The 16493-nt window shown below is 45.1% G+C and overlaps 1 protein-coding gene across 15 annotated transcripts in view; it reads left to right on the top strand.

Annotated features, from left to right (window-relative positions):
* LOC124015058 (nuclear factor 1 X-type-like) overlaps positions 1–16493 on the top strand; it is a 170025-nt gene that overhangs the window by 45940 nt on the left and 107592 nt on the right. For 13 of the 15 annotated variants that reach the window (XM_046329967.1, XM_046329964.1, XM_046329963.1 and 10 more), the window contains one exon: positions 6827–7358. In XM_046329967.1, coding sequence (XP_046185923.1) covers positions 6827–7358 — 532 coding nt within the window. Of the gene's footprint in view, positions 1–2048; positions 2151–5230; positions 6028–6826; positions 7359–16493 lie in introns of those variants that run through there. The other 2 variants (XM_046329956.1, XM_046329962.1) reach the window with 2 other exon arrangements.

The following is a 16493-nucleotide window of genomic DNA, read 5'->3' as shown; positions in this document are numbered from 1 at the left end:
AACAAAACAGAAGATTCCAGTAACTTACAAATAAGCTGCATCCGTAGGGCCACATAATCTACAGATAATGTATGAAAATAAAGCATTTCTTTATTCATCTTATTCCGAAAAATTATTTGTAGTCAATCTTTATCATTTGGGTTATTATATGGGGTTGATAGTTAAAATAGTTAGAAACCATTAGGTCCATGTAGGTCTGCAGATGGGCCTATTCAGAGTAAAAACCTGGAAGCAAAATTAAAGGTAGTGTAACATTGGCTCTATAGATAACACACACTGGGTATATTTATGTTTATGAATAGTAAAATGTTCCATTTTCGTGTGAGAAAAAGCTGACCTATTTGGCTGCAAGTCTTGCTGCTGTTGGTTGAGCCTCGCGCCTAACGCGGAGTTTCCCGCCACTTGGATCTGTTTTTACTGAGATGAAGTGCGAGGAGGTTTATTCCTATTATAACAGTCTGTATGATGTGAGTCAAATATAACAAGAGATGAGGTTTGTTCCTATTTTAAGAGTCTGTATGATTGTGAGTCAAATATAACAAGAGATGAGGTTTGTTCCTATTTTAACAGTCTATATGATGTGAGTCTAATATAACAAGAGAGAAGGTTTGTTCCTATTTTAACAGTCTATATGATGTGAGTCTAATATAACAAGAGATGAGGTTTGCTCCTATTTTAACAGTCTATATGATGTAAGTCAAATATAACAAGAGAGAAGAGAAGTTCAGAGATGCCGCGGTCGTCTAAAGTGGTTCTACAGAAACACAGAAAGCGGCTATAGCAGAACATGTTTTCTGGAAGAGATTACAATTTACTGGTCCCCACAGCAAGCAGTTATTTTCCCCCTCGGCAACGCTTTTATTTTTATTTTCTGCCGGTTGTAAATCTTGGCAATGCAAATATAGCCTACATTTGTGCTGAGTGCTGTTTTCATCCAACGTTATGCTACCTGCTCAGTCCTTGGCTATTGAAAGAAAGAGACTCGTTTTGGCAGGCTTCGCCAGTAGGCTACGTGTTCCTTTCAAGATAAAGAGATAGGCTATTTGGATGTTTAGGTAGAATGTTTAGGCAGACTATCTACATTTAAAGGTTTATTTCTAGTACTTGCCTTTACAGCTTTAATTTAACGGGGACTTATTTACGTATTTTTCTGGACTGCTAGTTGCTACTTTTCGGCTTAATTTAATGCCTAATTGGTTCAGTCCTACAAAGGAAAGCTTTCTATTCAATATCACTTCTATGTCACTTCGAGATTAGATATGAAGTAGAAAAACGTTTTGTAGACCTTAAATTCATTTATAATTCAATAGTATCAAACGTAGAGAGAAGGCTTTGAATTCCCTCATATGGAATGTTCGGCCTTTCCTATTACTCATGAGTGAGTGCCATCCACTCAGTTTGTGCAGAGGCCTTCTGATATCCTCCTACCGGCCTATTAAATATTGGCCTATAGGCTGTATAAACGTGTTTTGCTGGTAGGCCTATATGACAGGGTTGTTGCGGATTCTTTATAAGCAATTCGAAATAAAAATGCAACAATGGAACTGTGTGTGTTACACACCATAATGCCTCGGGTAACGTTCTCGTTCTTTTCCCTTTGTCTGCCTTTTTGGCAGTTGTTTCACTCTGTATACAACTCCAAGGATTTTCCCGCGGTTTTTGTGTAAACTCGATGGCTTTGTCCATTCATATATATATGGACAATATATATATATATATATATATATATATACTCATTGGTAAAACTATAGGCAGCTTTCCCAGTTCCAAACACTCGTTTTTCCCCCATTTCTCCCTCTTCACTTGCTCTCTTTTTCGTTTGTGAGAAACGAAAGCGCAGGAGATTCTCTGTGCAGCCTCGCGAACAAAGGTCACCGTTTAGAGAGAGAGAGTGGAACGCGGAGATAAGATGAGTTCTCTCTCTCTCTCTCTCTCTCTCTCTCTCTCTCTCTCTCTCTCTCTCTCTCTCTCTCTCTCTCTCTCTCTCTCTCTCTCTCTCTCTCTCTCTCTCTCTCTCTCTCTCTCTCTCTCTCTCTCTCTCAGAACAGGAGATACCAGTAGATATACCGTTGGCCCGCGGCAAGAGGCCCATGGCAGGCGGCGGTTGGCGACAGACACACACTCACCGACCGCCTGCGGAGCGAGCGCATGTAATGGCCAAATGCATCCAACATATCCACTATAACTAGGCATGTCTCTCCTATTTAAAAGCAAGAAATACGTTTTGAAAAATGATATTAACTGCCACATAATAAATGGTAGGGTGCCACAGACTCGTGTCCTGGACAAAATAATAAAAGTTCTGCATTTGGCTAATTATATTAAACACATGTAGGTCATGTTTATTCGTATCTGCAGTGGTCCGGAGCTATATAATAGGCATCATTTAAGATTAATCTGGGAACGAAAGCTTCAGCTGTTAAACGCGTGGCTTTATTGAGGTATTTTGGATTTGATCAAATAAATCTCAGACACAAAATAGTCAAATCAAATCAGTGTTGCCGTCCTGTCGATTGATTCACATAAATATATATATATGAAAAACTTGAGCTTGCTTGAACCCTCTTTACTTTGGCTCATCAGATTTATGGAAATGTTATGGCCAGTCTGTGATAGAATATTTTGCATGAATAGTGTAAAAATAGAATCTTGTGCTATCTTATATTATGCAGAACCATAGAGAGCTTTCATTCATTTACTTGACGATATTTTCTGTTTGTTTTTGTTCCAGTCTGGTTGTGGTTGCAGCATTATATGATACTTGTGACAATATGGGTGATATTTATGACAATATCGATACTTGTGGCAATATTAGCCTATGGGTTATAAAGTAGCCATCTCTCCCCATCACTTTGTATTATACAATATGCTTAATGCTCACTTAAGAGATGGTATGGATCCCCTCTGATAATTTTTAAACAAGAATCTTAATAGACACACCTATCTCTTGTTCCTTATTCTCTCTCTCTCTCTCTCTCTCTCTCTCTCTCTCTCTCTCTCTCTCTCTCTCTCTCTCTCTCTCTCTCTCTCTCTCTCTCTCTCTCTCTCTCTCTCTCTCTCTCTCTCTCTCTCTCTCTCTCTCTCTCTCTCTCTCCTCTCATCTTATTTCTCCCAAATTCCTCTCTCTGTAACTTCTCTTCCCCACATTTGGTACTCTGCCCCACATTTTGTGCCCACAGAGTTACTGTGTTGTCTCTCCTTCCCATATTCGGTGCCCACCTATGTATTAGCATGTTCCTCAACCAGTGCCCGTCCAGCCCAGCCTGTCCAGATTGGGTCTTTGCTCAGTACCACCATCCAGCACAATGCAGCCAGACACCCGGCTAGCCAGGCCGTGGCTTCGCTGTCAGGCAGAGGCAGAGAGAGCAAGCTGGGCTAGATGGCTGTGTAGATCTGATGGCCCTGGGCTGGAACCAGAGGATTCTTGGTCTTTGTAGGGATGTTCAGAGAGTGGCCATCGGGCCAGAATCAAATAGTTCCACTTCCATGCCAGAGGACCTACATGATGCTCCCATTTTGCCCATTTTTGACACAATCTCTGTAATTTCCTCCTGGCCCGAATTTACTCATTTTTTTCCACATCACTTAGATTTGTGATTTTGTGTGTGTGTGTGTGAGCAATTATACCATCATGGGATGGCTGTGAGAATGTTATATTTAGCATAATTATCCTCTTTGTTTTCCCCTCAGAAATGCTGTCTATACAGTATATATATGAATTATATCCCTTGTGGAACCTAAATGTCCTATTTCCTGAACACTTGTCCCATAGTGGGTACACTCCTTCCTTCCTCACTAGGGTCAGACAGCCAATGAGAGCAAGTAAAGTGGTAGCCAGGGTGATGCAGTCAGTCGCCAACTCCCTGCTGTTCAAACTGCCTGATGTTTCATATGTCCTGTACGTCACTGGAGGGAAATGCATTACGTCCAACGTTACATGTTGGAGTATGAAAATAAAGCAATAGAAATGTTATGTTTTTATATTACAAAGAAAGGGGCGATGTCTATTTTCGGAGGCACAGACAGGCGATACACCTTTGTAACTTGCAGTGAACAGATCCTTTGTAAGGTCTCCCATATCTGCATGCCCTGCATTCGTAAACAGCGTATAGGCTGCATTTACATTTACAGAGACACGGTCCAGTCCGTAGCGGACCGGCTCGGTTCCCAAGTTTCCATTGTCCACTGACTGAACCCCTCTCGTTGGAATGCTCTCTACTTTTGTAACAGAAACCTTTAATGTGTGTTGAACACACTGTTGTCAAGCACGCGACGGCTAAAAAGGGCCATTTTGGAATTGGAATGAATGTGAGCGAACGAATAGAAAAAGGTCCAGTTTGGAACAAATGCGAGAGAGTGATTTAAAACAGAGTGAGTGTTTTTGGATAGAAGATGGATAGATGGATTTTTTTTGGGGGGGTGGAAGGGGGGGGACGGAATGGTTGTTCTTCTCCTCTTTTCCCCCTCTCGCTCTCTTTGTTTGTGTGGTAAATCCAGGAGCAGCTGCTTGGTTTGAGGGTCTAGTGGGATTTTGGGGCTGCTCTTTCTCATGGCATCCTGTGCCAAGGTGGTGAAACACGAGCAGAGAGCGGAGGAGAGAGAGAAAGAGGGGGAGAGAGGGGAGGGAAGGATTGGCTCTGGGCGGGTGCACTGGGAGAGGGTGTCTGCGTCCCAAATGGTACCCTATTCCCTGTTTACTGCACTACTTTTGCTCGGGGACCATAGGGCTCTGGTCAAAAGTAGTGCACTATATAGGGAATAGAGGGTGCCATTTGGGAGACAACCAGAGAGATCGTGCTGGTTTGATGAGATGGTGGTGACCATGCTGGTGATGGAAGACAAGGATGGGTGAGGAAGGGGGTGGGTAGGTGGAGTAGAGGCGGGCGAGTGCTGTCTGGATTGGTCCATGTAAAATGAATATCCACTGGACTTTGCCTTTCCACTAGATTGGACTTGTCTATTTGGCTAATGACATGCCTTCTGTCTGCTCCACACACAATCCCCCTCTCCCTCCCTTCCTCCCTCCCGCTCGCTCCCTCTCTCTCTCTCTTGCGCGCTCCCTTGCTCTTTATCTCTCTTCACTCTCTCCACTACCAGCCACCAACCCAACCTCCCCCTCCTCCCTCCCTCCTCTTTGCCATATCTCTGTCTTCCCTCCCTTTCAGTCGCTCGGAGCGTGCGTATTGGCTGAGGCTGAGCAGCTCTCTGTGCCAAGTAGGTGGGCCTTGTGCGCGTTGGCACAGACTCAGTCAATGGTTAGAGAAGGAAAGTGGAGAGGAACAGAGAGAAAGAGAGAGACAGTTGGAGAGAAAGAGGGGGGAAAAGACAGAAGACTGCAGCCCGGGTTTGCCAGCGGTCGTACACTCTTCCAACATTGATTCGAGTCCTCTTGTTTTTTTTCTCTTCTTCTCCTCCGTCCTGCTCCCCCCCCCTCTTCTTCTGACTCTCAGTGTCTCTCTCTAGTCGTAGTTAGCCTACAGATCTGAACCAGTACCACCGGTGTCCCTGCTTTGCCAAAGCATTTTTGTTTTGTTTTTGGCCCCCAAAATGTTTTTCCTTTTTTGACAGCGAACAAAGAAGCGGTTTCATTTAACATTTTTAAATCATCATCTCATTTAAATTGTATTATGTTTTATTACACGCATACAACCGTTGTTGTTGTTCTGTAATTCACTTTTTAACTTTCCCTCCACTCTCTCTCTCTCTCTGGTGTTGTTGAACACCACCTGGTTTAGCAGCTCTTCTGCCACAGTACCTCCTGTGTTTCTGTGCTGGTACTACACCATCCTCACCCCCTCCTTCGCCTCTCCTTCACTCTTGACTTTGTTTTTCTTCTTCTTGCATTTATTGGACAATTTCTGCAGCTTTCCTCCGTTTTTCTCCCCTCCCGCCTTTCTTCTTCATTTGTCTTGTAATTTGTAACATACTGTAGTTGTGGAAGTTGTTGTGTATTGACTCAGTAAACCGGTATCGAACTGGTATACTGTTTTGTCTGGCGCAGTGAATTTATCATGAGACAGCGAAATGGTAACTACCAAGGTTTTATTTGTCTATTTTTCCCCTTCTGTCTTGTGATGACTGTTTTGTTGTTGATGGAGTTTGAGTATTGACGTGAATTCAGAGTTTTTGGCAGAGATATGCATGATTTTTATTGAGGATGTGATGTTTTGTTCAGAACTAGAGTTATTATTATGTGAGTTATTGTGTTAGCAGACTAAGCAGGTATGAGGGTATTTCTGAAGAGACTATTTCTCGTGTTCTTGTGTTGGTTTTCTATCCTGTCCTTTGGATTTTAACTGGATGCAAAGTTGAATTTCCTGCTCTGTTTGAATAACGCTTTTATTTGAGTTATTTTTTTTAAGCCATTTATTGGTGTATTATAAGGATTGTAGCTCTACACAATGACATGCCTGCTATGTGCGCGTTAATGGCATGAACATCAGCACATCAAAATATTGTCAACAGTGTTTTATTATTAGATATTACTGGTCGATAACATTAGATAGTTTGCCTCTATCAGTATACTGTTGTTTGTTTGTTTTAATATTTGTGTGTGTAGCCTGTGTGCGTCTGGTTCCTCTCTTTCTCTCTCCCTCTCCCCCTCTCTCTCTCTCTCAATCTCTCTCTCCCCCAGCACCTCTCTCTCGTTCATTCTCTCCCTCCGCTCCCACAGAGCGGGAGCTGCTGCTCCTCAATGCTGCGCGCCGGTGCTAACTGCCTCTCCTCTCTCTTCCCCTCTCCCCCGCTCCCCCTCTCCCCCGCCTTCTCCTCCCCCTCATTTCTCCCCCTCCTCCTCCCCCTGTTTCCACCCCCCCACCACCACCAGGATGAATTCCACCCGTTCATCGAGGCCCTGCTGCCCCACGTCCGAGCCTTCTCCTACACATGGTTCAACCTGCAGGCCCGCAAGCGCAAGTACTTCAAGAAGCACGAGAAGAAGATGTCCAAGGAGGAAGAGCGCGCAGTCAAAGATGAACTGCTGGGAGAAAAATCAGAGATCAAACAGAAATGGGCGTCGAGGCTCCTTGCCAAGCTCCGCAAGGACATCCGGCCAGAGTTCCGGGAGGACTTTGTCCTCACCATCACCGGGAAGAAAGCCCCCTGCTGCGTCCTCTCCAACCCCGACCAGAAGGGTAAGATCAGGAGGATCGACTGTCTGCGCCAGGCTGACAAGGTGTGGAGGCTGGACCTGGTGATGGTCATCCTGTTCAAGGGCAGCCCCCTGGAGAGTACGGACGGAGAGCGTCTGGCCAAGTCGCCCCAGTGCTCCAACCACGGCCTGTGTGTCCAGCCGCATCACATCGGGGTCTCCGTCAAAGAGCTGGATCTCTACCTGGCCTACTTCGTCCAGGCACCAGGTCAGTCATCTGTGTTTGTTAGTGGATACACGCACCCTCCCCTCTCTCTCTCTCTCTCTCTCTCTCTCTCTCTCTCTCTCTCTCTCTCTCTCTCTCTCTCTCTCTCTCTCTCTCTCTCTCTCTCTCTCTCTCTCTCTCTCTCATACATACAGTCTGACAGATAAACACACAGCTGTGATTTTTTTGTTTATTTAAACTAGTTATGTATTTGCGTTGTACAAATAGAAGGGATTTAACAGAGATTATAGACAAATAACGAAATATAAAGCCCAATATTTTACAAGATCATTTAATTTCACCGGAATGCAATTTAATAATGTAGAGTCCAATGGCAGTGTGAAAGAGTATGGTGTGAGTGTGTTGTGATTTAGTGTGTGTGAAAGAGTATGATGTGAGTGTGTTGTGATTTAGTGTGTGTGAAAGAGTATGATGTGAGTGTGTTGTGATTTAGTGTGTGTGAAAGAGTATGATGTGAGTGTGTTGTGATTTAGTGTGTGTGAAAGAGCGATTTAGCCAGCGTCCACTGAAGAGGGAGGATGTGTTTCTGTGTGTGAGAGAGTAAGCTATTTTGCTAGTGTGTATATGAGAATGTATTTTGCATTGATGTGACAGGGATTGTGTGCATGTGAGTGAAAGGGTGTGTTTACGAGAGGGTAGCGTGTGTGTGTATATTTGGGAAGGCCCGTTGGTTGCTGCTGGGATTCTCTGGGGTTGGCCCGGGACCAGGATGTTGTGAGCGGTGTGTGTCTGTCCTCTCAGGCCGCAAGCTGCCTCTTCTTCTCCGTCTGCCTGATGAGCACCAGCACCGCACCGAGCCTGGCTGCCAAACACCGTCTCAGCCACCACAGCCACCGCCGTATAGAAACACACACACACAGTCACCGCCGTATAGAAACACACACACACAGTCACCGCCGTACAGAAACACACGCACACAGTCACCACCATATAGAAACACACACACACAGTCACCACCATATAGAAACACACACACACAGCCACCGCCGTATAGAAACACACACACACAGTCACCACCATATAGAAACACACACACACAGTCACCACCATATAGAAACACAGACACACAGCCACTGCCGTATAGAAACACACACACACAGCCACCGCCGTATAGAAACACACACACACAGCCACTGCCGTATAGAAACACACACACACACAGCCACTGCCGTATAGAAACACACACACACACAGCCACTGCCGTATAGAAACACACACACACACAGCCACCGCCGTATAGAAACACACACACACACAGCCACTGCCGTATAGAAACACACACACACACAGCCACCGACGTATAGAAACACACACACACAGTCACTGCCGTATAGAAACACACACACACACAGCCACTGCCGTATAGAAACACACACACACACAGCCACCGCCGTATAGAAACACACACACACAGTCACTGCCGTATAGAAACACACACACACAGTCACTGCCGTATAGAAACACACACACACACAGTCACTGCCGTATAGAAACACACACACACAGTCACTGCCGTATAGAAACACACACACACAGCCACTGCCGTATAGAAACACACACACACACAGCCACCGCCGTATAGAAACACACACACACACACAGTCACTGCCGTATAGAAACACACACACACAGTCACTGCCGTATAGAAACACACACACACACAGTCACTGCCGTATAGAAACACACACACACACAGCCACTGCCGTATAGAAACACACACACACACAGCCACCGCCGTATAGAAACACACACACACACACAGTCACTGCCGTATAGAAACACACACACACAGTCACTGCCGTATAGAAACACACACACACACAGTCACTGCCGTATAGAAACACACACACACAGTCACTGCCGTATAGAAACACACACACACAGCCACTGCCGTATAGAAACACACACACACAGTCACTGCCGTATAGAAACACACACACACAGCCACTGCCGTATAGAAACACACACACACAGTCACTGCCGTATAGAAACACACACACACACAGCCACCGCCGTATAGAAACACACACACACACACAGTCACTGTCGTATAGAAACACACACACACAGTCACTGCCGTATAGAAACACACACACACAGTCACTGCCGTATAGAAACACACACACACAGTCACTGCCGTATAGAAACACACACACACACAGTCACTGTCGTATAGAAACACACACACACAGCCACCGCCGTATAGAAACACACACACACACAGTCACTGTCGTATAGAAACACACACACACAATCACTGCCGTATAGAAACACACACACACAGTCACTGCCGTATAGAAACACACACACACAGTCACCACCGTATAGAAACACACACACACACAGTCACTGTCGTATAGAAACACACACACACAGCCACTGCCGTATAGAAACACACACACACACAGTCACCGCCGTATAGAAACACACACACACAGTCACTGCCGTATAGAAACACACACACACAGCCACCGCCGTATAGAAACACACACACACAGTCACTGCCGTATAGAAACACACACACACACAGTCACTGCCGTATAGAAACACACACACACACAGTCACCACCGTATAGAAACACACACACACAGCCACTGCCGTATAGAAACACACACACACAGTCACTGCCGTATAGAAACACACACACACAGTCACTGCCATATAGCAACACACACACACTCAACGCCGCACACACACAAAGCCAAACATAGTCTAGGCTGCACACACAGTCGCCATTGCACACACACACACTCGTACATACAGCCAAACATAGTATCACCCGCTGTCACACACACACACACACACACACACACACACACACACACACACACACACACACACACACACACACACACACACACACACACACACACACACACACACACACACACACACACACACACACACACACACACACACACACACACAGAGAGACACGGCCAAAGACCAACTGAGATAGCTTTGAATACAGCCAAACATTGTTGTATCTCAGCCACCATCGTGCATGAACACAGAAACATCGCCTTAGTCGTCCAGCCACACACACACGCACACACACACGCACGCACGCACACACACACACACACACACACACACACACACACACACACACACACACACACACACACACACACACACACACACACACACACACACACACACACACACACACACACACACACACACACACACACGGCCAAAACACTGGCTCTATCATAGCTTCCTCACACACGGCCAAACACTGTCGCAGCCGCCACACACACACACAGCCAAAAACTCCACTTCACACTACCCCCTGCCATTCATTGATTGCACACACACTAGTAGCTAATTAACATTGCACATGGACACACACTTTGACAAAAATACACACACACACAATTCAACGCTGCCCGCAATCCACATACATGGACGCAGATACACACACACACGTAGCCAAACTCTTTCTCCGCCGAGGCAGCGTACACACACTCCTCAGCCGGGCATACACACTCCTCGGCCTGGGCCAAACACCGTCTCTCACTGCCCCAGCCAAACCCTGGACTGGCAGTCTCTCACTCTGATGGCCTCTGTATGTAGCTAGCTACAGTAAACCCACTAGGTACTAGGGGAACATGCAGAGTGGGAATAAAAGAGGATGCCATTCTGTATATATTTTTTATCATTTAGATTTTTACTGTCTTTAATTTCAAATATATTTTAAAAGGCTGGATTGTTGCTTTTTAATTACTATTTTATTAGACAAACAAAGGTTCTATTTATCAATTAATCATGTAGAGTTGATATCTTGTTTCTGTTGGAAAGGAAAAGTAGGCTAAAATAATTTCACTACAATACATTTTTTTCTACAATTAATAATGTTTCACAGACTATTGTTGGAAATATAAATGTTGATACAGACGTGCTATTGGTGAATTAGACCACCGTTTATAGTGTTATTCTAACCAAGTTTTGGTCCATTTCCTCTCGTCGTTATGTGGTTATAGGTACAGTGTGGACACACACACACACGTTTCTCCGCTAGCTGGCTGGCTCTGTTTCCATTAAACGGCTCGGGGCTGCCCAGCCCAGTGCCCGTTCATAATGTGAGCCTGCAGTGTGCTCTTATCTTATCTGGCTAATCCAGTGTTGCCCCGGTGCTTTATCTACCTCCAAAGGGCCTGGACGGGCTCAGGCCTCCTGGTGTGACTGTGAGAGACTACAGGGATACTGGGATATTATGGGGGGGGGGCTGAGGCTGAGGCTGAGGCTGAGACCTACCTAGTTAGGTTCTCCTCTACATTTACCTTTCATTTACTGTTGAATAAGCTGTACTGTAGTTACTGCAGTAGGGAGTTTATCCTCTACTATAAATACATTGATTGTACTTAACTGTAGTTACTGTGGTTGTTTGAGGAGAGTGTGTGTGTATGTTAGTGTGGCTACTGGTCGACACACTTACCTCTTCCACTTCCGTTTACTATACTGTACTGTAGTTACTGTGTGGGTGTATTGAGTGTGTTTTGTGTGACAGTGTATGTCTGTGTCTTTGTGCCCTGAATGAGGAGACATGCTTATTTGTTTGTTTATTGTTAGTGCGAGTCTTTAGGCCTGTATGTCTCTCTTCCTGTCTCACCCCAACACTTTGTTTTGTCTCCTTAAACGTCCCCTCATTGTCCTTTTCTCACAGAGGTAGCCTGCTTCCCCCGATCTCCCTTTGTTTACGTCAGTCGAGAGACAGAGAGAGAGAAAAGGCGGGCGAGAGAAGAGGGCTTGCGTTTTCTGATTGTTCTGTTCTGGGTTGGCAGCCAGATCGAGCCACAGCCCCGCTGGTGTGGGAAGACGTCGACAACAACGTCTTGTGTTTTGTTTACGGCGGAAAGGAAGAAACAAGGGCGGAAAAACCACGGTGAAACTCTGAGCTGCATCGCCATGTCGAGTGTCCTCTCAGCACAGCCAGCCAGCTCTTGTGCTGTTCTGTTAAGAGCAACACGGACTGTATAGCAAAACAAACCAACGCTCCCTATTCACTAGCATCACCATAAAGCCACCTTCCCTCGGCGTTACAAACTGCTGCGGGAGAACCAACCAGAAATCGGACGGCTAAACAAGCAAAGCGATTGACATGGTCGGGGGAGGGAATAGAGGAGAGAAGAGGACAGCAGACAAGGGTCAAGGCTCTGTCTGTGGTACATTATTTGTAGTATTTTATTAGTGAGCGTCAGGCGATCGCTTGGCCCGGAAGTGATACATGTCTGCCGACACTGAACCCTGTCTGTGACTTAGACATACTGAGAGAGAGACACACACACACACACACACACACACACACACACACACACACACACACACACACACACACACACACACACACACACACACACACACACACACACACACACACACACACACACACACACACACACACACACACACACACACACACACACACACACACACACACACAAAGATTTTCAGATCAATGGATCGTTATCCTATAGCTCCTCCTAGATGTTTTTCAAGGGTTGATCTGTTTGACTTAAATCCGTCTTTTCAAGACGGTTGGAAAACACCTTTTATTCAAGAAGAGCGTGTGTCAGTTCCAGTGAGTGTTCTCTTTAGAGTGCTCATCATACTTTGGAACCATATCTCAATATCTTTTTCTCCGACTATAAGAACTGTCTGATTATGAGAAGATGTTTCCAATGCGCCTCTAATTCAAAGCGCAGCACCACAGTACATTTGAAGTCTCTCTGAAGGAGGTGTGAAAAGTAAAAGCGTTGCCATTTTCTTTGTCATGACCTCTCTCTATTGAGTGTGGTTGTGAAGCACATGGTACCAGACAGCAGACACCGCTCCGTACGGATAGTAGTAATGCCTTGGACGGGAAGAGTGTATGTGTGTGTGTGTGTTGTCTGGTGCCAGACATCACTCTGTCCCGTCCAGGATCATAGTAATAATGGCTTGGACGGGAAGTGTGTGTGTGTGTGTGTGTGTGTGTGTGTGTGTGTGTGTGTGTGTGTGTGTGTGTGTGTGTGTGTTGTCTGGTGCCAGACATCACTCTGTCCTGTCCAGGATCATAGTAATAATGGCTTGGACGGCAGTGTGAGAAAACCCCAGAAAATCTGTAACTCTCCCTCCCTGCATTGATTCCTCGCTCTCTCCGTCCGTTTCTAAAACTGACCACAGGAAGGATTTTCAAATAAAAAGTGGTATTTGGTCTCATCAAAAACGCCCAAACGCTCAAAATGTTTGATTTATGAAGGGAAAAGTTTGTGTTTCTGAGATGGGAAAAGTGTGTTTGTGTGTGTGTTAGCGTGTGTCTGTGTGTGTTAATGTGTGTATGTGTGTGTTAGTGTGTGTCTCTCCTCTTCCTGACAGCTCAGTTCTGTGGCTAGACTTGATGAACGATCCTGGACGTGTTAATGTTTTGACGAGGTCCAAAACCCAACCCAACCCAGCCAGTTGATTGATTCACCAGGTTCCTGCGGTTCCGTTCGGTTCCCGCCAGTTCTCCGTTCTCCTTGTTATTTTTCCCATGAAGATAATCTGTTGTTAATTACTTCCTGGATCCCTGACCAACACGTCGCGTCTCGTATGAATGACATCAGGAGGGGCAAGTGTTTAGGTCGGCATGGGTGAAGTACCGTCTGGTTTTATTGGTGTTTCATGACATAAAAAATACGAGGCGAGAAGGGAGATAAGGGAGGACAGAGAAGGGGGAGTGAGACGGCCTCATTGCCGTTGAGGAGATCTATTGTGTTCAGTGGGAATAAGGCCCAGTAGAAGCAATCTTCCCTTGCAGAGCTGGTTTGGCAATGAGCGCCCTCAATCCACCGCTGACTGACTGAGGCCCTGTGTTGTCTTCAGCTGGACATGCAGGATGAACAGAGAGCCATGTCTGCAGGACATCTCCAACACCAATACGAACGTAGAGTCCGAGCAGAGGAGGGTGAAGAGAGGAAGACGCCTCGCTGTTTAACAGAGAGTGTTCTCATCTTTGGAATAAAGTGTGTTTCGGAAGGTCCACTAACAGACCCGGGCCAAAAGCCGCCGTCGCTAAGACACACAACCCCTTGCTGAGTGTGACAGACATAAACCAGGCCAACACGGTCGGCAGGAACCCGGACTCCATTAATCCAACAGAACATAATTACAGAGACTCCAGACAGAGATTTGGAATGACTGTGTTGAGTCAACATTTGCTTTTCACTGAAAGTCAAAGTTGTATTTTGGTGTCCCAATAACATTGGATTTTGGTTGGTCTCCCCTGTTAAATGACTGACCAGTATCATTTTGTTTTGTTATTACTCTGTTGGGATGCGGTTCCCTTCACGGCTTCTCTTTGTTCTAGAAACAGAATATGGCCTCTTTAGGTTTTACATAACGATCATAAGCCTCCTTCTCTTTGTCCGGATCGGAGGAAAAAAAATCTCTGTCTATCTAGATACCCACTTCCCCGTCGTTGTGTGATGGACTGTGAGGGGGAGTGAGTGAGTGAGTGAGTGAGTGAGTGAGTGAGTGAGTGAGTGAGTGAGTGAGTGAGTGAGTGAGTGAGTGAGGAGTTAGAGTGTTGGAGATGTCTGGCTGGTAAACAGATTATTCCAGTGAAATCGGGGGCCTCGGAATCGTGACGGAACTGAGAGACAAACGAAGCTGTTTTTTTGAACCCGTTTGGCCATTCCTCTGGTCTTATCTCCTTTCTTTATAATTACTCTCCCTTTCTCTCTCTCAAGTCCAAAGAAATATAGAGTGTTTAGAGAAATTGAGAAGGCATTTGTTTTGAAGAAAGAACTCAAAACAGCCTTCTTTATTCCTTGGATACAGTTTGTTTTGAAACCCACTTTCCCTGTTAATCCGTTCAGAATCAACGGCGGACCGACAGCTTTTTTGGCCCCAAAATGTTCTAGAAATTCACAAAAGGAAAAGACGGATCTTATTTCAGTTTGTGTCTGAGAATAAATGGCTGCACATGTTTTCTACATTACTAAATACCCACTTACCTTTTCATGGGTGTGTTATTCACAGTCTAATAAAACATGTATCATTGTGAGTTATGGATACAGTTGGTTACCTTGTTAGTATCGTAATTTATATTTCCTCAACGTTGAGGTTACATAAATCTGCTTTCTCTGGGAACGGGAGCTGGATAATAGATTTCCCACATTTTAAACTATAAATAGATTTACATTCACTTTAAATTCATAGATATTTTCACTTTATGAAAATATACATTTGTGGGGTTATGTACTATAGAAATTATGAGAGTTAGTCAATTTGCAATATAATTACTATGAATGTGGTTCTATCATTCCCAGAGACAGAAAGTGTGTTTGTACAGTATTGTAGTTACTGGCTGATGGCGACTGGTCAGGCATTCTTAGGTGAACACTTTATTAGGTTTGAACAAATTAACAACTGTTAAATTCAAATGAGTGTAGTAGGCTTGCTACTTACCTAAGCATTATTTTCTTCCGCTGACTAGGCCCTTTTGGGTTTTATTTGGAAAAATATTGAGTAAGGGAGAGAGAGGGAGAGAGAGGGAGAGAGAGGGAGAGAGAGAGAGAGAGAGAGAGAGAGAGAGAGAGAGAGAGAGAGAGAGAGAGAGAGAGAGAGAGAGAGAGAGAGAGAGAGGGAGAGAGAGGGAGAGAGAGAGAGAGAGAGAGAGAGAGAGGGGAGAGAGAGAGAGAGAGAGAGAGAGAGAGAGAGAGAGAGAGAGAGAGAGAGAGAGAGAGAGAGAGAGAGAGAGAGAGAGAGAGAGAGAGAGAGAGAGAGAGAGAGGGAGAGAGAGGGAGAGAGAGAGAGAGAGAGGGAGAGAGAGGGAGAGAGGGAGAGAGGGAGAGAGAGGGAGAGAGAGGGAGAGAGAGAACAAGACAAAAGAATGAGAGAAAATGATCAAGAGAAAAAAAGAGGTATTCCTAATTGAGAGAATGGAAGAGTGAGAAACAATGAGAGAAAATAAAATAAAATAAAGAGAAAATGAAGAAGTAATTGAAGGAGAGTAAACAAACAGAGTGAGAGGGTGGTATCGTTATGGTCTGTATTAATAATGGGTCTTCTCAGTGCCTGGTCTCTTTTCAGGCTTTTGTACCAGAGCCAAGCATGAAATGTGTCCAGTTCCCAAAACCATATACCCT

Source organism: Oncorhynchus gorbuscha, linkage group LG26, assembly GCF_021184085.1.
Source record: "Oncorhynchus gorbuscha isolate QuinsamMale2020 ecotype Even-year linkage group LG26, OgorEven_v1.0, whole genome shotgun sequence".
NCBI classification, from domain to species: domain Eukaryota; kingdom Metazoa; phylum Chordata; class Actinopteri; order Salmoniformes; family Salmonidae; genus Oncorhynchus; species Oncorhynchus gorbuscha.
Note: the sequence above shows the minus strand (reverse complement) of the source record. Positions and strands in the feature narration are given on the sequence as shown.